At 34.9% G+C, this 22,642-nt stretch overlaps 1 protein-coding gene across 1 annotated transcript; it reads left to right on the top strand.

Moving 5' to 3' along the window:
- Positions 1–17,446: 17,446 nt before the first annotated feature.
- Positions 17,447–17,939, top strand: LOC130945611 (structural maintenance of chromosomes protein 2-2-like). The gene is made up of 3 exons (XM_057874318.1): positions 17,447–17,512; positions 17,590–17,675; positions 17,762–17,939. The coding sequence occupies exons 1-3, from the start codon at positions 17,447–17,449 to the stop codon at positions 17,937–17,939; spliced, it is 330 nt and encodes a 109-aa protein (XP_057730301.1).
- The last annotated feature ends 4,703 nt before the right edge of the window (positions 17,940–22,642 follow it).

Raw genomic sequence — 22,642 nt, 5'->3', positions numbered from 1 at the left:
TTGTTCTAAAGAGATGCCAAGAGACTAACCTGGTTTTAAACTGGGAAAAGTGTCACTTTATGGTGACTGAAGGAATTATCCTTGGGCACAAAATCTCGAACAAGGGGATAGAGGTGGATCAAGCTAAAGTAGAGGTAATTGAAAAATTACCACCACCTGCCAATGTTAAGGCAATCAGAAGCTTTCTGGGGCATGCATGATTCTATAGGAGGTTTATAAAGGATTTTTCAAAAATTGCCAAACCTCTGAGCAACCTGCTAGCTGCTGACACGCCATTTATCTTTGATAAAGAGTGTCTGCAAGTATTTGAGACTCTGAAAGCTAAATTGGTTACAGCACCAATCATCTCTGCACCAGACTGGACGTTACCATTTGAATTAATGTGTGATGCCAGTGACCATGCTATTGGTGCAGTGTTGGGACAAAAGTATGACAAGCTTCTGCACGTCATTTACTATGCCAGCCGTGTTTTAAATGACGCACAGAAGAATTACACAACCACAGAAAAAGAGCTACTTGCAGTAGTTTACGCCATTGACAAATTCAGATCCTATTTAGTAGGATCAAAAGTGATTGTGTATACAGATCATGCCACTCTTAAATATCTACTCACAAAGCAGGATTCAAAACCCAGACTTATAAGATGGGTGCTGCTTCTGCAAGAGTTTGATATAGAAATAAGAGACAGAAAAGGAACAGAGAATCAAGTAGCAGATCACCTGTCCCGAATAGAACCAGTGGAAGGGGCGTCCCTCCCTCCCACTGAGATCTCTAAAACCTTTCCGGATGAGCAACTCTTTGCCATCCAGGAAGTGCCATGGTTTGCAGACATTGCAAACTATAAGGCAGTGAGATTTATACCCAAAGAGTACAGTAGACAGCAAATAAAGAAGCTGATCACGGATGCAAAGTATTATCTTTGGGATGAGCCGTATCTCTTTAAGAGATGTGCAGACGGAGTAATTCGCAGATGTGTGCCTAAGGAAGAAGCACAGAAAATCCTATGGCACTGCCATGGATCACAGTATGGAGGACATTTTGGAAGTGAGCGAACAGCCACAAGAGTCCTCCAATGTGGCTTCTACTGGCCTACTCTCTATAAAGACTCCCGAGTGTATGTACTTAATTGTGACAGTTGCCAACGATCTGGCAATCTACCTCACAGTTACGCCATGCCTCAACAAGGGATCTTGGAGATTGAGTTGTTTGATGTATGGGGCATTGACTTCATGGGACCCTTCCCACCATCATACTCAAACACTTACATTCTGGTGGCAGTGGATTATGTATCCAAATGGGTGGAGGCTATTGCAACACCCACCAATGACACTAAAACAGTGTTAAAATTCCTTCAGAAACACATCTTCAGCAGATTTGGTATCCCTAGAGTGTTAATCAGTGATGGGGGCACTCATTTCTGCAATAAACAGCTTTACTCTGCTCTGGTTCGTTATGGAGTTAGCCACAGGGTAGCTACTCTATATCATCCACAAACTAATGGGCAAGCTGAAGTCTCAAATAGAGAACTCAAAAGAATCCTGGAACGGACTGTAATTAACCGTAGAAGGGATTGGGCAAGAAGCTTGGATGATGCTCTGTGGGCATACAGAACAGCATTCAAGACCCCTATAGGGACCTCTCCATACCAGCTTGTGTATGGAAAGGCATGTCACTTGCCAGTGGAACTAGAACACAAGGCTTATTGGGCAACCAGAATCCTAAACCTTGATGCCAAGTTAGCTGGAGAAAAACGATTGCTCCAGTTAAATGAGCTAGAGGAATTTAGACTCAATGCTTTCGAGAATGCAAAGATTTACAAAGAGAAAGCGAAAAGATGGCATGATAAGAAACTGTCATCCAGAGTCTTTAAGCTGGGGCAGAAAGTTCTGCTATTTAATTCTAGGCTCAAATTATTCCCCGGGAAATTAAAATCCCGGTGGAGAGGTCCATATGTCATTACAAACGTATCACCATATGGATACATAGAGCTTCAGGATAATGACTCTAACAAAAAGTTTATTGTTAATGGACAAAGAGTTAAACATTATCTTGAAGGCAATTTTGAGCAAGAATGCTCAAAACTGAGACTTACTTAGAGCTCAGTGGTAGTCCAGCTAAAGACAATAAAGAAGCGCTTGCTGGGAGGCAACCCAGCCATTATAAAGTTTATTTACTAATTAAATAAATTTCCTTTTTTTACAGGTATGTGTCCAAGTATCTTCAAAGGGTAAAAATAGCAATTGACTGAATTCACAGAGTTACAGGAAAATTTGGAAGCTCACTGGCGTGAAAAAGCCAGTAAGAAACATTTTGGGCGTTGAACGCCCAAAAGAAGTACCCACTGGGCGTTCAACGCCAGTAAGGGTAGCCATCTGGGCGTTAAACGCCAGAAAGGAGCATCTTCTGGGCGTTGAACGCCAGAAAGAAGCACCTTCTGGGTGTTTACGCCAGTTTGTCAGCATCCTGGGCGTTCAGAAAAACGCCCAGTAACAAAGGACTTCCTGGCGTTCAACGCCAGAAAGAAGCATCAGCTGGGCGTTGAACGCCCAGGAGAAGCAGCATGTGGGCGTTAAACGCCCAAAACATGCATCGTTTGGGCGTTTAACGCCAGGATGGTGGGGAAGAGGTAAAATTCATTTTTTTTACAAATTTTCTAAATTTTTATGTTTCAATTCATAATTTCTTGCATCAACATGTTTCAAAATGTCATCCTTTAAATCAAATTAGTTTTTTTAAGAACCCTAATTTCTAAAATTCCTTTTTCAAAAATTTCAAATATATCTTAATCCATAAAAACAAATTGTTTTCTAATCCAATCCAACTCTTTTAAGTTTGTTTTTAAAACTCAATCATCTTTTTAAAATCTTTTTCAAAATTAAAAATTCAGAGTTATCTTTTTGATTATTATTCATATCTTTCTCTTTTTTAAACTATATCTTTTTCTTATCATATCTATTTTTTTTAAATCATATCTTCTATCTTATTCTTTTCTTATTTTCGAAATTTCCCACCCCCCCTCCCTATATATTGAGTTTGGCGCCCCCACTCATCATCACCTTGCAACACTTGCTCTCCTCCTATCCCTCTTCTTTCTTCTCTTTTGCTTGAGGACAAGCAAAACTCTAAGTTTGGTGTGGTTATCCGTGATCACAAAAACATACTCATTAAGATCATGGCTCCTAAAGGAAAACAACCCACCCCAAGAGGCAAGAAAGAGAGTACTCCAAAGCCACTTTGGAATCAAGGGAAGTTCTTAACTAAAGAACATTCAGACCATTACTACAAAATAATGAGTCACAGATCAGTGATCCCGGAAGTCAAATTTGATCTGAAAGAAGATGAATATCAAGAGATTCAAGAGCAAATTCGAATCATGAATTGGGAAATTCTGACCAATCCTGAAACGAAAGTGGGAAGGAACATGGTTCAGGAGTTCTATGCTAATCTATGGCAGACAGACAGGCAAAGAATAATTGGAGCTACTCTCTATGACCATCGGACCTTAGTCAGAGGAAAGATTGTTCATACCCATCCTGACAAGATCAGGGAGATATTTAAGATTCCTCAACTGAAAGATGACCCAGACTCCTTTAACAGGAAAATGATGCGGGTAAATAAAGGTCTAGACAAGATTCTAGAGGATATATGCATCCCCGAAGCCAGGTGGACCACCAGCACCACTGGCACCCCAATTCAACTCAAAAGAAAAGATCTAAAACCAGTAGCCAGAGGCTGGCTAGATTTCATTGGGTGTTCCATATTGCCCACCAGCAACCGTTCTGAAGTTACCATTAAAAGAGCTGTCATGATTCACTGCATCATGTTGGGAAAAGAGGTAGAAGTCCATCAACTGATCTCATGTGAGTTATATAAAATAGCAAACAGGAATTCCAAGGACGCCAAATTGGCCTATCCAAGCTTAATTTCTATGCTCTGCAAAGATGCCGGAGTGAAGATGGGAATAACAGAATATATTCCAGTTGAAAGGCCAATTACTGGAATATCAATGCTCAGACAACAACAACAAGATGATTCAGCCAAGAGGAGAGCACAGGAAGCCCTCCCAGAACTGCCTCAATTCGAATATTGGGAACATCTTGAGGCTTCTATTTCCAAATTGCAAGAAGCTATGGACCAAATAAAGGAAGAACAGAACAATCAAAGTAGCATGCTTTGCAAACTGCTTAAGGAACAGGAAGAGCAAGGGCGTGATCTAAGGGAGCTAAAGCACCAAAAATTAATCCTTGAAAAGCACCCCACAGATTAGAGGAACATCTACTCCTCAAAACAACAGGTTGCTGAGTTCCAATTTTTCTGCTTTAACTTAGTGATAGTACTATTATAGAAATTTACCTTAGGAGATATTTAGTAGTAGTAATTAGTATGTCTATTTTGATTTTATTTCCAATTAAGCTATAATTTATTTTTCTCATCATCATCAGGCATGAATAAAGTAGTAGATTTTTTTTGAATAAAGAAGTAATCTATATTTTTCGAGTTCTTAATAATAAAAATTATAATTAATTATGTGTGGTGGTAATACTTTTTGTTCTCTGAATGAATGCTTGAACAGTGCATAACTTGTACTTTGAATTTGATGAATATTGGCTCCTGAAAGAATGAGGAACACGAAAAATATTATTGATGATCTGAAAAATCATGAAATTGATTCTTGAAGCAAGAAAAAGCATTCAAAAAAAAAAGAAGAAGGAGCAATAGAAAAAGCCACGAGCCCTTAAAACCAAAAGGCAAGGGTGAAAAGGATCCAAGGCTTTGAGCATCAGTGGATAGGAGGGTTTAAGGAAATAGTTCCAGGCCTAAGCGGCTAAACCAAGCTGTCCCTAACCATGTGCTTGTGGCATGCAGGTCCAAGTTACAAACTTGAGACTGAGTGGTTAAAGTCGTGATCCAAGGCAAACAGAGTGTGCTCAAGAGCTCTGGACATCTCTGACTGGGGACTCTAGCAAAGCTAAGTCACAATCTGAAAAAGGTTCACCTAGTCATGTGTCTGTGGCATTTACGTATCTGGTGGTAATACTGGAAAACAAAGTGCTTAGGGCCACGGCCAAGACTCATAAATAGCTGTGTTCAAGAATCAACATACTACAATAAGAAAATCAATAATACTATCTGACTTCTGAGTTCCTATGGACGCCAATCATTCTGAAATTTAAGGGATAAAGGGAGATGCCAAAACTGTTCAGAAACAAAAAGCTACAAGCCCCGCTCATCTAAGAAGAATCTGAGCTCCATTTAAAACTCTTAAATATTATTACTTCTCAATTTCTCTCATCCTACTTTATTTGTCTAGTTGCTTGAGGACAAGCAACAGTTTAAGTTTGGTGTTGTGATGAGCGGATATTTTATACGCTTTTTGGGGGTAATTTCATGTAGATTTTAGTATGTTTTAATTAGTTTTTAATAGAATTTTATTAGTTTTTAAGCAAAAATCATATTTCTGGACTTTACTATGAGTGTGTGTATTTTTCTGTGATTTCAGGTATTTTCTGGCTGAAATTGAGGAAGCTGGGCAGAAATCTGACTTAGGCTGAAAAAGGATTGCTGATGTTGTTGGATCCTGACCTCCCTGCACTCGAAATGGATTTTCTGGAGCTACAAAAGTCCAATTGGTGCGATCTCAACGGCGTTGGAAAGTAGACATCCAGGGCTTTCCAGCAATATATAATAGTCCATACTTTGCGCGAAGATAGACGACGTAACTTGGCGTTGAACGCCAACTACATGCTGCTGTCTGGAGTTAAACGCCAGAAAAACGTCATGATCCGGAGTTGAACGCCCAAAACACGTCATAACTTGGAGTTCAACTCCAAGAAAAGCCTCTACTTGTGGATAGCTTTAGTCTCAGCCCCAGCACACACCAAGTGGGCCCCAGAAGTGGATTTCTGCACCAATTATCTTAGTTTACTCATATTCTGTAAACCTAGGATACTAGTTTACTATTTAAACAACTTTTAGAGAATTATTCTGTACCTCATGACATTTTTCAGATCTGAATTACATACTTTTTGACGGCATGAGTCTCTAAACTCCATTGTTGGGGGTGAGGAGCTCTGCAGCGTCTCGATGAATTAATACAATTCCTTTATTTTCCATTCAAACACGCTTGTTCTTATCTAAGATGTTCATTCGCGCTTAATTATGGAGAAGGTGATGATCCGTGACACTCATCACCTTCCTCAATCCATGAACGTGTGCCTGACAACCACCTCCGTTCTACATCAGATTGAATGAGTATCTCTTAAATTCCTTAATCAGAATCTTCGTGGTATAAGTCAGATTGATGGCGGCATTCATGAGAATCCGGAAGGTCTAAACCTTGTCCGTGGTATTCCGAGTAGGATTCTGGGATTGAATGACTGTGACGAGCTTTAAACTCCTGAAGGCTGGGCGTTAGTGACAGACGCAAAAGAATCAATGGATTCTATTCCGACCTGATTGAGAACCGACAGATGATTAGCCGTGCTGTGATAGAGCATAGGAACGTTTTCACTGAGACGATGGGAGGTAGCCATTGACAACGATGACACCCTACATAGAGCTTGCCATGGAAGGGACCCTGCATGTAGGAAGAGGATTTCAAGGAAGAGTTGAAGTTCAAAGGACAAAGCATCTCCAAAACTCCAACATATTTCTCATTACTGCACAACAAGTAACGCTATTATTCTCTTTTATTTTTCCAATCTAATAATTCCAACTGATAATTTTAATTAATATCCTGACTAAGAATAATAAGATAAACATCGCTTGCTTCAAACCAATAATCTCCGTGGGATCGACCCTTACTCACGTAAGGTATTACTTGGACGACCCAGTGCACTTGCTGGTTAGTTGAACGGAGTTGTGAAAAGAAAGTGTTGAGTTAATTCTTTTTGGCACATGCCAAAGAGCCATTATTTAAGGATCACAATTTCGTCCACCATACACCTTCAGGATTGTCTCGAAAACTCTCTCGCAACAGTGATTTGGCCTCATCTTCACTCGCCTCTCAAACGATTATCAACTAAAGGTTAAATCTGTTCCATTCTTCTTCCTCGCAGTTCACTATCACTGGGTTCCGAACAATAACTCCACATAGTTCTCATATTCCTTAGGTATAATCCAACCCTCTTCCGCTGCATCGCTCTGATTCTTAACCTTCAAAAGCCTAGGCACTCTTCTAAGTTAACTAAAATATCACTCTGTCTCAACAACTAATAGTCATCGACTAATCTCCACTTGGACTTCACGATTATCAAAATTTGTCATGCATCACGAATGAATGTTACATATAAGTGATATGCAAGGTAGTTAAAGATTCAACTGCTAATTTGCAATTACCTTGGGTCTGAGAATCAGATTCAGCTGCCTCCCAGTGCTTTCTGTTTGGACAATCTCGATTTATATGCCCTGGCTTCCCGCACTCGTAACATACACCTAGTCTGGCCCTGCATGGTCTATTTGGATGATACTTTTTGCATCTCCGACACTTTAAGTCTTTTGGTTGAGTACTAATCTGCCCTTCTGAATTCGGACCCTGACAGTTGTCATTCCTTCGGTCATTATTCCGGCGTTGAGAACGTGAAGTAGCATAATGGCCCCTCTTGAAACTTTGGCCCCTTGGTGTAATCTTTGTCTTCTTTCCCTCATTCTTGGTGAAAGATTTCCGGCAGTCACTCCTAGGCAGCTCGGTCCTTCTTGAGCTTTCGTCCGCTGTTTGACCCACGTTAGTTAACTCTGGATAACTCGCTATTTCCATTGGTGCCACTGTACTCGGAACATCATTTCCACCTTCGTTTCCGTCACCATTGTTGTTGCCAACTCTAACTTGTTATTCCATCCTACCCCTTGCTCGGCTAGTCACAACAGCCACAGTGACAATAACAGCAACCGCACTCGCCATCGCGGTCATGAAATTAGTCAAGGTACCTATCAGTATGGTTACATCATTATCTCTCCATCCTCGACCCCGATTATGGCCCCGACCACGTCCACGAGGTGCCATTTGATTCCTGTTCACACCAAACAAGTGATATCAAGGTGATCAGTCTCAATATCGCAAGTCTAGTGCTTCAAAGTTTCAAATGCATGCTCATGAACTTTATGCCATGTATATCAGGCAGATATCCTAAATAACACATAAACATGACTCAGAGTATGCTCAAAAGCATAGTCAGTCCGTCCCTCAGGCTCAATAGGAACGAACTGCTCTAATACCATAATGTAACACCCTACCACACAGAGTTTTATACCTAAGATGTAAAACAGAGGTGGCGAGGCGCTACGACCTCTAAAAATAAAAATTTAATGTATAATATAGTGAAAAAGGTTTATAACTAGGAGCCTTTAGAAGAAAAGGATAAAGTAAAAGTCGTTAAATCAAAAAGCGTAACGCTCACAAAGCGATAAAGCCGACGAAGCAAAGATAGAACAAACTAAGGAGTTAATATACCAAGAGTTCCAAAGCACATGTAACAAAACTCAAGACTCGGCTCACGAAGATAAATTGGTCCGAGCACATAGTTATACATATATAGATATATAGGAAATCCCCAAAAGAAAGCCCAAAATACAGAGTTACGAAACCTGAGTCTCCAAAATCACCTCTAAGAGGAATTAATACAGCATATATATATAACAGATGGAGACATAATTATCTAAGCAAATGCAAATAACCAAATTAAACCCAAATGCGTAAAGATCTTCGCAACATCAGAAGCTTCCAGCATGCCTCAGCGAGATGTCGCCTGTCCTGCATCTAAAAACCACAAAACCCGCATGGGTGAGAACCAGAGGTTCTCAGCATGGTAACAGTGCCCACATATCTAACATATAATGTCCTGGGAAAGCCGAAGGCAATCCTAGAACTTCCAAAAGATAATTAAAGCTTGAAACAAAACTAAACCATGAAATTAAAATAGGCAACTAGCTAGGGGTCTTAAAAGCTATCTAAAACTCCCCGTTCCAACTCCTCCGAACCTCTCAACCACCAACGGAACCAGATGCAACAAACACAATTATTAAAAACAGAGAAATCACAAATAGGAATCAAATATAGCAAATGATCAAGTAGCATTTAATTATGCAATCACTTAGGCAATCCAAACAAGACATATAAATGCATATGATGTATGCCTGTCCTACTGGCTGATGAGTCTCATCTGTCAGTTATAGAGCCAACCCGACAAGTCCTGATAGCTAACCATTGGACGGTCCCTCTGTCGTGCATCCCTGACCCGAGTAATTTTCAATCATAACATATTCATAATCACAATCATAATCATAATCATACAACACACTCTTGGTGTTTATCATGGGGGCGAGCTCATTCGAACCTTTCACAGTGTCCGGCCACACTAACGACATAGGGTCAGCAGAGTATCGAGTCTCTGCCTGGAGCATGTGGTGGCTAGTCACTGCTTTCGCCCAGGAAAACTCGTGTCTCATATAATCATTTCACATCCATCCATACACCTTCCATAATCATTCTTTATAACCATATCATCACTCATCACAACCCGGGGCAAGTGGGACGAAACCACAACCCTTGCGTCCACCCGAGGAGCCTCTATACTAACCAACCTGGAGCAAGTGGGGCGAAACCACAACCCTTGCATCTACCCAGGAGGTACGTCCTCATATGCCCAGGAGGAATCAAAGAGGGGATCCTAACCTCCCACCATCTCGCTGGAGGTGATTTTACAATACCAGGAGGAACAAAAAAGGGGATCCTCACCTTCCACCATCTCTCTAGGGTCGCACTTCCGAGAAAGAGAGCTCTAGATACAATAATCATTCAAATACATATTTTCATTTCGAGCCATAAATCACAATTTATCATAGCCATCCGGCTTAAAATCATAATTCCTGCTCAGTCATAAACCATCATCACACACAGCCATTCGGCTCATATCACCCACAGCCATTCGGCTCATATCATATACACCGCCACTTGGCCCATATCATATACACAACACTCCACCATCCTCCTCAACAACTCATAACCTCATCATTAGTCATAACTTTTCATTATATCTACTTTCTTCATCCACAAGTTACCCTCTTCCCTAGCTTCCTCTCAATCACTAGGCATTCTACATTGTTCTAAGATTTAAAGAAAGAAATTAGGGGTTTATAAGCTTGAAATAGCGTCTCGGAAGGTCGCAAGCTTGTTGGGAATGTGAAAGACTTGAAAACAAAAGCTTTAAAAAAGAACAGGGTCGTGTGTGTACGCACAGGGGTATGCGTGCGCACGCCCAGAAGTATTTTTAAAAAGTGTGCGTGCGCACAGGGCTGTGCGTACGCACAGAAGGTAAAATCTCCATTGTAGAGTGCCCGCACAAGGTGTGCTAGCGCCACCAACAGTATGCCATTCCCAACATGTGCGTACTTACAGAGCTGTATATACGCACAGCTTGCAGAAACCTTATTGTTTGTGCGTGCGCGCAGGGCGAACTGGTGCTCCCAGCCGCAGCCACTTCTCTATATGTGCGTACTCACAAGTGTGTGCGTGCACATAGGTCCAGAAACCCACAGGGTGTGTGACAAACCCCGTTTTGACGGTTTATCTTGTATTGATTTTAAGAGATTTTATCACCTTTTACCCACATTTATTCAATGAAATAGCATGGTTTTGTGATTGTCTCCTTATTTGTGCTTAGATGTGAAAACATGCTTTTAGACCCTTAATTTGATGGTTTTAATCTCCCTTTGATTCTACTAGATGCCTTGATATGTTTGCTAGTGATTTCAGATTGAAAAGGCTAGGAATAGATCAAAGGAGTGAAAAGGAAAGCATGCAAAGTGGAGAAATCATGAAAAGTCAAAGAAGTTGAAATCGCCCATGGACGCGCACGCGCACCTGGCGCTGGCGCGCACTTACGAATCATCCCATGGACGCGTACGCGTGCTGTGCGCGTACGCGTCGGTGTTGGTTTATGATTTTTTAATGAAAACGTGGCCAACGAATTCTGAAGGGTTGTGGGGCCCAATCCCAACCAACTTTGGCGCCAAAGATGCTATTTAAAGCCAAGGATTGAAGAGAAAAGGGGATTCCATTCATTACACACACATTAGGATTAGTTTAGAAGTAGTTTCTAGAGAGAGAAGCTCTCACTTCTCTCTAGAATTAGGATTAGGATTAGGATTAGTTCTTAGATCTAGGTTTTAATCTTTGCTTTCTTCTACTTCTACATTTCAATTCTTTGTTGTTAGATTCATCTTCTTCTACTCTTTTGTTGTAATTTCCTTTATGTTGTTCTTACATTTTGTTGTAGATCTAGTATTGTTCCCTCTACATTCTTTCAATTCAATAAGAGGTAATTCATAATAATTGTTCTTCTTTGCTTTTCCATTGTTAATCTCTTGCCTTTGTAGTTAGATCTCTCTTTAATTCTTGCAATTTATGTTGTTTACTTCTATTGCACTCTATGTGTTTGTTGAAATGCCTCTTCTAGATATAGTATAGATTTTTGTTCCTCTTGGCCTAGGTAGAGTAATTAGTGACACTTGAGTTATCTAATTCCTTTGTTGATTGATAATTGGAGAGATTGCTAATTGGTTTGGAGTGCACTAAAGCTAGTCTTTCCTTGGGAGTTGGCTAGGACTTGTGGCTCAAGTCAATTTATCCACTTGACTTTTCTTTATTTAGTAAGGGTTAACTAAGTGGTAGCAATGAACAATTCTCATCACAATTGAGAAGGATAACTAGGATAGGACTTCTAGTTTTCATACCTTGCCAAGAGCCTTTTATAGTTGTTAGTTTATTTTCATTGCCATTTACTTTTCATGCTTCTTATCCAAAACCCCAAAATAACTCATAACCAATAACAAGACACTTTATTGTAATTCCTAGGGAGAACGACCCGAGGTTCAATACTTCGGTTTATAAATTTAGGGATTTGTTACTTGTGACAAACAATCTTTTGTATGAAAGGATTATTGTTGGTTTAGGAACTATACTTGCAACGAGATTTCATTTGTAAAATTCTAAACCGTCAAAAATCCAATCATCAGTGTGCGTGCGCACAGGGCTGTGCGTCCGCACACAAACCAGAAATCATAAATTCTGCAGAATTTGCAGAATTTAGATTCAGGCATAAACTTGCAGTGATCATATCTCCTTCCACAAAATTTGGATTTCTACCAAATTTAAACCATTTTAAAGCTTATGAAATTATCTTTCATTTTATATAAAAATCATCAAATTCCAAAAATAATAGCTCAAGATATGATACGTTGAAGTTCATCAAAATTTTATTTTTACCAAAACTCATATAAACTCCCAATTTCTAAAACATACACTTCCAACCACAATTAAAACCAACCAAAACCCAACCTTTCCAACATCAAGCATTTCCAAATTATAATTGAATCATCAACCCACCAATTCTTCCACTTTAGCCAATCTCAAGTCAATAATTCAATGTTTAATCAACATCACACATTTTCAGTTTTCCATCAATGCTCAATCCCACAAATCAACATATATCAATTATCACATACAATCTCATACTCATCAACAAGAGCCTCAACCCTACCAGCAACTAGGCATACCAATCCACATCACTTACAACTTTATATGCTTTACCAACAATTTGCACCACTCACAACCAATCAATCATTATTAACGTATACTCAACTTTATTCATGTCATCCAACAACCACATCAACATAAAAAAATCCATAAGATACATACATCACAACACATTTCCCCTCAACCAATTAACAACCTCAATAATTCAAATCCTATCTTAGGGTCTCTAGCCTAAGTTTTCACACCACATTACATTTTAGATACAGGAAACCGAAACCATACCTTGGTCGATTCTCCGCTTAACTCAGAACACTTCCAATTTTCACTTTCCTCAAACCTTCAAGGCTCCAACACCTTTCAGATGGATCTTCCAGAATAAAAAGCCCACTCCAAGCCTTTATAAAACTTCAATCAAGCTCCAATTTGATAATTTCAACTCTAATTCAATATAAACTCAACTAGTTTATACAATTGAACAATTTTAGCACTAGGGCACATGAAATTGGACAAACCACAAGGGTTTAGAGTTTTCTTACCTTATCCAAGGATCAAGGAGGCAAGACTAAGCCTTTCTTTTAAGCTATTTGGATCCTATAACATCAAAGAATCCAAAATCTCAACATATTTTCCCAAGAATTTTGAAATTAAGGGCTAGAGAAACTAGAATGAATTCGTGGCTTACCTTCTAAATAAAGTTATGGGCTTTGTAGAGCTCAACGCCATGATTGCGTGGCCGCAAATGGTGCATCAATCGGATCTCTGGATCAAGAGTTATCAAGGATTGAAGATTGGATGAGGGTTTAAGTTTGGGAATTGGGGTTCTTCCCCTCTTGCTGCACCAGCAGCGTGAATGGCATGAAATGGGAGAGAGAAATGAGCTGAACTCATTTAATTAAGTGAGGGGATGGGGCCCACGGGCCTGGTTGGGTCTGGTTGGCCTGGTTTGGCCCGTTCGGCCCAATCTTGGGCCGATTTCTTTAAAATCGATGTCAAAATTCTCGTTTTAAATTTCTCTATCATATTAAACCATAAAAACCTCATTCTTCACTTTCTAGAATATATTTTAATTTATGGGTTAGTTAGTCATTAATTAACTAGATTTTATAGAGGCCAACGGAGTGAGGCATGAGCAACAAGGAAAAATTGGACGGAGGGGAAGACGGCAGCGCGAAGGATGAGTGATAAGGGAGGATTAGATGGAAGTGCTACAAGGGATTAGAGGGAAGGGATGTGACGGGTTGAAAGAGGGAGTCAACAGCGTTGTTAGGGTTGTGTTAGGGATGAATGAGTTGGGTGAAGAAATGAGAAGAGTGAGAGGAGAGGGAGGCACTGCAACTGGGAATTAAGGTTTCTGAACCTTAATATATACATAAAGGATAGGAAATGGGTATGGTTTTAAAAAGTGTCTAAAACAAAAAAAAAATAGTCACACTTCAAAAGCGTGCCGATTTATATCTTTAGGCCATGCTTTTGAAGTATGGTAATATAAAGCGTGGTGATAGAATTTTAAAAACATCACCATAACATAACTATTCACTATGCCAGAAGCGGCAGATGGCGGCAGTAATATACTAGCGGTTTTTAGAAATAGCGCTAAAATGCTAGATTGCGGCAGTCTCGGTGACAATTTTAAATGGGGCTGCTAAATCAAATGATTTAGCTGTGGTTTAAGGGAAAAATGCAATGCACACAAAGAAATCCTCAATTGGAATTAAAAAAGAAACCCTTTCCTTTCGTGATTCAAGAAAAATGCAAAACCTCCAAGGCTCCATGCCTCTTTGCTGCGCTCAAAATCGTGCCACCCTCATCATATCGCTTGGCCATCGCTCCATCCTATTGCATCGCCTTGCGTGTGAATCCCCCTCTCACTGCCTGTTCAGTCCACTTCTCCCGCAAATCTCGCGAATAAAATCTTTCCTCAATGCACCACCTATGCACCATCCTTCTTTCGTTCTAATATGCTCCATCTTCGTTGCTGCTTTCTTTCTTCTTTCCTTGTTTGATCTTCTCTGTGTGTTCGCTTTCAATTAATTAATGTGTATTAGGGTTATCTATTAGGAATTAGGATGAACTTTTGAATCTGTTGTAATTGATGAGTTTCCATTTAAGCTCTTTGTCTTGAGTTCCTATATGATTAGTCAATTAGTATTTCCCAATATTTGTTTTTTAATCTATCCTCTGTTGATGGTACGGATAGAGCAAGATTGGTGGTATAGTTACCAAGATTTACACACCACCCATGTGATTGCAGCTACTGATGAAAATGGAGAATGCTCTAGGATACTAAAAATTCTTATGATAATTCTAAATGAAAAATGGGTTCTCAAAATAAATGGTAAGTTATTGTGGTTCTACGTTTTCTTATTTTATTACTTGATTTTATCCTCATATTTGATTTCTGATAATTGAGTTTTTTAGTCGCTTAATGAGTTTATTATTTGGTTCTTATTCTACAATGATTATGTTCATTTGCGAGTTGGGGGTTAGAAGGAAGAATAGACTTTGTGGAACAGTGAGATCAAATTCAGTAATGTTCTACATAGTGGTATTCTTTCTGGACTCACAGTTTTCTGCCATGTGAAGTTCATATTTTGCTTTGATATTTATAAGGTAATCTATATATTTAGCTCTATAATAGTTATTTGATGGAAATTTTATTATGAGAAAATTTTAAGACTAAATTGACTTGACAATTTAAAAGTGTTAGCATTAAGTTGATTAAATTTTTTTTTGTATCATCTCATATCATCTAAATCATAAAAGAAGGTCAAGTTTCCTGTATTGGTGATACATGTAAGTAATGAACTTTAATATTATTTAATCTGCATTTAGTGGCAATTTTGAACATAAACCAAATTCTAATACTTCTTTATACTCTAAAACCCAAGCCAAGGTGAGTTCCAAAGATTATATAATATTCGTTAGATGATTAAATGTCCAATGTATTTAGTGCATCAGGACTTGATTAATTTTTATACGCAGTATATATTTACTTTGTCCATTAGAATTTTCAATCTTATATTTGTTATACTAATCTTAATTTTTTAACACAGTGGAAGATATGGTGAGAGAAGAGAGAATGAAAGAATAGACTACATCATACATATTGTACTAGTAATATGTATAAGCATATAAATATAGACAAGTTTGATTAGTTATGTACTAGCATTCTTATTGAGATCTGTTTCAACAGTACCTTTCCAGGTATATGCCAAAACAGTTAAGAAATTTGTGCCATTGTCATGGAAGACTGTGGATTCATCTATCTTAATTTTGAATATTGAAAAGATAATAATTAAATTATGAAGAGGGACATGCTAATTGTGCCAGCGATAATTTGTTAGAACATCTCAGATTTAATTAGTGTTTTTATCTGTAATAACATTACGAGAATTTATAAGTGAATTTGTCTTTGACCCTTTTAAAATTTGGTGTTAGGTTGAAGAGCTTCTAAAGAATTATGATTTATGAAAATGTATGAACCCTCAAAATTCAATTTCCAATATCCTCTGAACTTAGCAATTCAAACAACTTCATCACTAAAATGACGAGATCAGATAAAGTGCCTAAAGTATATTATATCTTATAAGTTATTTTATGGTCATTGTATTGCTTTTTCTTATTATTTTTTATATTGACTCATATTATGCTTGTAATCGTAAATAGGTTTCATACATCCCAACTAATAATCTGATATATTTGTATTGCTTGAATATTCATCTAACAGATCTATCAAAACAAAAAGGGTCACTAGAATTGAGTTGAACAAGAGACTTAGGCACAAAGAAAAAAAAAGTAGAAGCTAAGAAATTAGAGGAATTGTCGAAAGAAATTAACAGGTAGTATGTTCATTTACTATGTTTTCAAACCACTGTGAATGGAAGAATTGGGGCAGTTCAACTTGAGGTTTTTGAGTGCGCAGTTAGACAATTTTAATTTGGGAGGTTAACCCCAACCCGTTCTCTCCCTCCCTGATTGAAACATGGTGAATAACTTCCAAGGTATTAACATATTTTCATTGTGATCTATCGCTTGGTGACATAATTTACGTGAAAGGTTGTTATGATAACAATAGTAAAACACCATAATTTATTTGTAATTATGGGTCTACAATGAAATAATTGAAAATCAAAGACTAAAATATATACACTAAAAAGTTAAATTGAATAACTCTATTAACCCTGTTATTAGTTTACTTTCTTAATTCATACTACAGTTTCAGGTATTTATTGTTCCTGCTTCGATTAATTTTTTTAACTGATCTTTTTCTAATTTATTTGTGGATTGACAGGGATGTTTGTTAGGCCATTTGAGTTCAAAGACAGTAGTATGTTACTCATCAAGTAGAGTTCTTACCTGCTGCTAATCTTATATTGGTGAGTATATGTTCTTATAATCTTATGAGATTAGTTTCTACGAACTTAATATTGTATGACAATTTTTATGCTGCTAGTTAATTGAATAGTAGGAAAGTGAAAAAGCATGGTCATAAATTAGTTCTGTAATTTTATTGCGATTTGATCAAAAAGTGATTTTTATTATTTGTTCAAATAGCATATGCTTTCTTCTATAAAACTTGATTTTTCAAGGTTCCTACCATTGAAACGTGAGACACATAGGACATAGTTGTCCTTTTTTTCTTGTTTTTACATCTTAATCAGTTCAGTTGCATAGTTGTTCTAATTCTTGGTAGACTAATGATACAAACACTTCTCAATTCTCACATACTCCCCGATGATATGATGCAAAAGCTTTGTCTAAACTTCAAGCTTAACAGTCTAGGTGTGTTGACGTGATAAACTGACTTACTGTTATAATAATAATAAATATTTTGTGCAACTATGATTATTATATTGTTAAAGAATTTCATGTAATTTTTTTCTTAGACTAGAGAAACGGGTCAACAAGAAAGTAATGGCAATGTTTAAGAAGGCAGAAGATGAGTACAATGATTTAATGTCAGAGAAATACATAATTGAGGTTTCTTTTTGCCCATCTATTTCAATAATTTGCCACATTTCTTGCATAACTGGTTATTCTATCCTTGTGTTGTGCAGAATGACAAGTCTAAAATCAAGAAAGTGATCAAAGAACTAGATGAGAAAAAAGAGACACTAAATTTGACCTGGGTCAAAGTAAACAAGTCAGTTTTTTCCACCACTTCATATATGCCCTTTACTCCATCTATTTTATATGCTTTTCAATTTGGCAATGCCTTTTTTTTTCCAGTGATTTTAGATCCATATCTTCTACAGTACTATCGGATATGATGGCTAAGTTAGAACCTCCAGAAGGATGCAGTTTTCTTGATGGTCTTGAGGTTTGGGTTGCATTTGGAGGTGTTTGGAAATTGTCATTGTCTGAATTAAGTGGAGGTCAACGATCCCTTGAGGTTTATATTTGTTAGTCATGACTTTTAAAGGGGCTTCAATATTTAGGATTTTTCTAAGGTTTTTACCACCTTAGTTTTGTTTTTCCCCTATATATATACATATATATATGCTAGTATGTGCACAAGTAGTGCTCGAGTATCATGTTTTTTTATTTTAAAAATAAGGATTTTTTTAGTTAACATTTTGAATTTATTTATGAGTTTAATATTGTTTATTTAGTGTTTTTTATATTAATATCTCAAGTTTAATAAATATGATGTAAAGAAAATATGTTATAGTAAAGAAAAATGGTATAAATTAATGTAATTGATTAGTTTTTTTTAAGCTTGTTTATGAAATTGTGGCGGTTTTGAACCGTCTTAATTTTTAAAAAAAACACCCATAATTTTGTGGCGGTTTTGTAACCGCTGCAATTTTTTTTAAATCCAATCACTGAAATTGCGACGGTTTTAAACCGCTGCTAAATCAAACGACGCTAACCCTTGGTTTTGCTGCGGTTGTGCCAGCGGTTTTTCGAAACCGCCGCAAAATCAAATCTCCACCCCCTAATAGACGATGCTTCTAGAACCGCTGGAATTTCGTTTTGCGGCGGTTTTTCCTAAAAAAACCGCCGCAATTTCCCGTGCCTCTTATAGTGATTGGCAAGCCTGTTGCTCTCTATGGTCACGTTTTTGAAGCGTCGCTAAATCTCTAATCAATCACCACTCTCATAAAAGTGTGGCCAATGAACCTTTTTAGCACGCTTTTGAAGTGTGACAAGAAAAAGCATGGACATATCTCTAATCAATCATCATCCTCATAAAAACGTGACCGTTGATCCTTTTGGCCACGTTTTTGAAGCGTAGCAAGAAAAAAGCGTGGCGACAGGCCTTTTTTCTGATAGTTTTCTCGATAGTTTTACTCATCCGAAGGTAAAGCTTATAACTCGACGAAACTACCACACTTAACATCGTAAAAATTGATGGAAACTTCAATGATAATGGCCTACACAAAATAGATGATAATTCCGACGATTTTCAATGAATTTCTTATAGTGATATTATTCTACTTCATTGTTATTTTATTTAGATTCTTTATAAGTAATTTTTCGTGAAAAAAACATGAAGCATAATAAAATAAACAAAATTCAAACAATTTGAATGAGTGATGAGCATGTTGTTACACAAAAGAATGAGAGAAAAAATAGTAATAGAAACATCAAGGAGTGACAATGTCTGTATATGCGAAGTGATTGCATGGTTATATATATACTTGTTAATCGTAGATTTTATGTGCTCATTAGGGTTTAAATATTTGACAATAATAAAATGAGGTAGAATCGAGCTCATTATCTTCAATAATCATCAACTTCTTTATTTGTTAGGTTTTGTTGAAGTTACGCTCTTATTTGAGAAGGTTTCCATTGTAAATGGTTTTGGATTTTTAAAAAAAAAAAAATTTAAATCGGACGATGAAACGGTTTTGCAGTTTAGAATGATGGTAAGAGAAAATATTTTGGTTTGGGGAAAACAAAAACTATAACGCATGCTAATTGAATTGTGGGTTAGTGGAGTGCGTGTGCATTAGTTTTTTTTTCTGAGATTGTTTTTAGTTCTTGTAGTTAGGCTAATTTGATTGAATTTCACTGTCAAAAAGATTTATACATACTAGCGGCTCAACAGGCACTAACGTGCCTGTTCAGCCTCTTTTCTATTATTTTTAAGAAATTAATTTTATTTTTTTTGTTAATATATTATTTACTTTTCAAATTTATTAGATTTTTTTTATTTTAATATTGACGTGATCTTATTTATATCATATTTTGTTGAAACTAAAATTATTATAAGACACTTTAAAATGTTAAATTATAAAACCACACAACAGAGAGGTAATATAAAATGGTCATTGTTTAAAATTCTAGGTAATATATGAGATGAAATATTCGATAGAGTAAATTTTTATTCTCAACTATTCTAAATTATACAAAAAGTATTTTCAGAATGATAATGCTTCTATTGTATTTCTTTAAAAGTTTTGAATGTCGTCTATTAATTTATAATATTTTTAATTTAATTTTTTAAATTTATTATGACAAAATAATAATATGATGAGGATTTTATCTGCTAAAATTGCGAAAATATTTTTAAAAAATAGTTTATTCATCGTACTTTATTTTTTTTTTGTGTTTATGTTATATTCCATACATTATTAAATTTCAATTTGATAAGTTTTTTATAATCAAGGACTTATTATTTAGTTACTGTAATTTAATTAAGATTTATTTTTCATCACTAAATGATGTTATGTGTATTACAGTTATTGCCATTAAATAATATTTGTAGTAGTATTTTTTTTAGTTTGCACTTATATTAGTTATTTAATAAAAATTTGTCCGGTAACTCATAAAAATATATACAATGTTATCTATATTTTTAATTTGAGAATTTTTAATTTAGTTACCTATTAACTTGTAATATTTAATATAGTATTTTGATATTTTTTAAGAAATTAGAACACATTTTGCCATGACCAAATTTTGCTATCTATTAAATTTGTAGCTGGATAAAAATTCTATAATAAAAAGGATTCATATAATTTGTACAATACATTAATAAATACATGAGATAAAATAAGACATTTTTGTACTATGTTTTAATAGTTGTTGTTTTGTGTTTAAGATAGATCTTTTATAATTTTACTATTTAATTTTAAAAGATATATGTTGTTATCAAAATTTTATTATAAAGTTACTGTTATTATTAGTCTCATGAATATATTGCCTATTTAAAATTTATAGTATTTGTTAATTATTTGTTCTATTTTTTTTATTATAGAATTCATAATTTTGTTTGACATTAGGCATTTTATATAGTAGTGTACAATATCAAACCTCTTAATTTATTCAATACAAAAAATATTTTAAATGAATATTATGCAATGAAGATAAAATATTAAAAATATAAATAAAGTAAGTGAGTACTAACTATTCATATTTGCATGACTTTTAGCATTGTTTGTAAATGGTTCATTATAAGAGATTGATTGAGACATTGAATTAGTATATTAAGATTATCTTGACCTACACTTATACAAAAAAAATACAAATTTAATATGTTGTAGATTATCTTAAAAAATTGTTAATCTTCTATATTAAGATTTAATGTGTTTATATGTTAACATTTCACATTAGAAATTTATTATATATTTAATATTATTAAATTAATATATTTTTTAATAATAAATAATGTTACGTGTCTCATGATTATTATTATTGGCTGATATAATAGCATTTTTTTATAATTAATATTTAAAATAGTTATTCAATAAAAATTGATTCAGTAACTCATATAAATATGTAAAGCATTATCTATGTTTTTAATTTTAGAATTTGAAAATTATTTATCCAATCAATGTTTGTAATATTTAATATAGTATTTAGATTTTTTATAAAATTATGACCCATTTTATCGTGATCAAATTTTGGCATTTGTTAAATTTTTAAATGGACAATAATTTTATAGTAAGAAGGATTAATTTTTATTTATGCCATGTATTTAAATACATGAGATGAAATATTAATATTTTTGTATTCTTCTTCTATCATTGTGTTTGTATTTAGGTCAGATTTCTCCTGGCTTTATTTTAAAATTATAAAAATATATATTATTACCAAAATTTTAAAATATGAAAATATAAATTAAAATAAAAACTAAAAAAAATTAAATTAAAGTATATTAAAAATCATTATGTTATATTAATTTAACACAATATATAAATACTATTTTGATAATAAAATTATTATGTTTGACAACTTTTTGTAATTATCTTATAACATAGTATTTTTATATATAAAATGACTTCATTTTTTTAATATAAGAATGCAAATGCATATTTTTTTTATTTTTAATATTTTATCTCAAGCATCTACATTAATTTGAAACATAAATATATTTTTTTTGTAATAAATTTTTATAATAAAAGTTTTAGTTAAAGAGTACTCAATACTTCCTTTTATAATTTAGAACAATAAATTTATTTTCATTTCAGAGTTATTACTTTATAAAATATATTTAATCACTCAAATTTAAAAATACACATAGTAAAAAATAAGCAATATTTTAATTTTTTTCTTTTTATTGTATTTGTTATTATTAGTTTTATGAATACATTGTTTATTTTAATTTTTAAATTATTTATATATCATATGATAAAGATAGAATATTAAAAAAATTATTATTTTGTCCATTAAATTTATTTTATAAAATAGATTATGTAAGGATATACGAAGTCAAAAAAAATTGGACACCAAATTCTAGTAACTTTTTGTATTTTTTTTTATTAAGGAGTGCTCTGTAATATGTAATTCTTTTTAAGTTAAATAATAAGCATAAGAGTGTATATTAATTTAATTAATTTTGTTATAGAATACCAATTAATTATGTTACTATGACATCTATTATTTTGTTATTGAAAATGAATCGGTATTTAAATTGAGTACATATTAATAGTTTTTTATTAAAAGTGAATAAAATAAAAAAATTGAGTACGTAGTAACAGTTTTTTGATTGAAATCAGTTTTTTTTAAGTTCTGTCGTGTCGTGGGATAAAGCCAGTTTCTAATAAAGAGAGAACAGGGATAAAATAGGAAGAAAGAATTGGATACCAAAATTCTGTATCCCATTATATATTGGTATAGATAACCATTAATAAAATAAATAATGTCGTCACTGTTAAGATT

This window comes from Arachis stenosperma, chromosome 8 (genome assembly GCF_014773155.1).
Source record: "Arachis stenosperma cultivar V10309 chromosome 8, arast.V10309.gnm1.PFL2, whole genome shotgun sequence".
In the NCBI taxonomy this organism is placed as follows: domain Eukaryota; kingdom Viridiplantae; phylum Streptophyta; class Magnoliopsida; order Fabales; family Fabaceae; genus Arachis; species Arachis stenosperma.
Note: the sequence above shows the minus strand (reverse complement) of the source record. Positions and strands in the feature narration are given on the sequence as shown.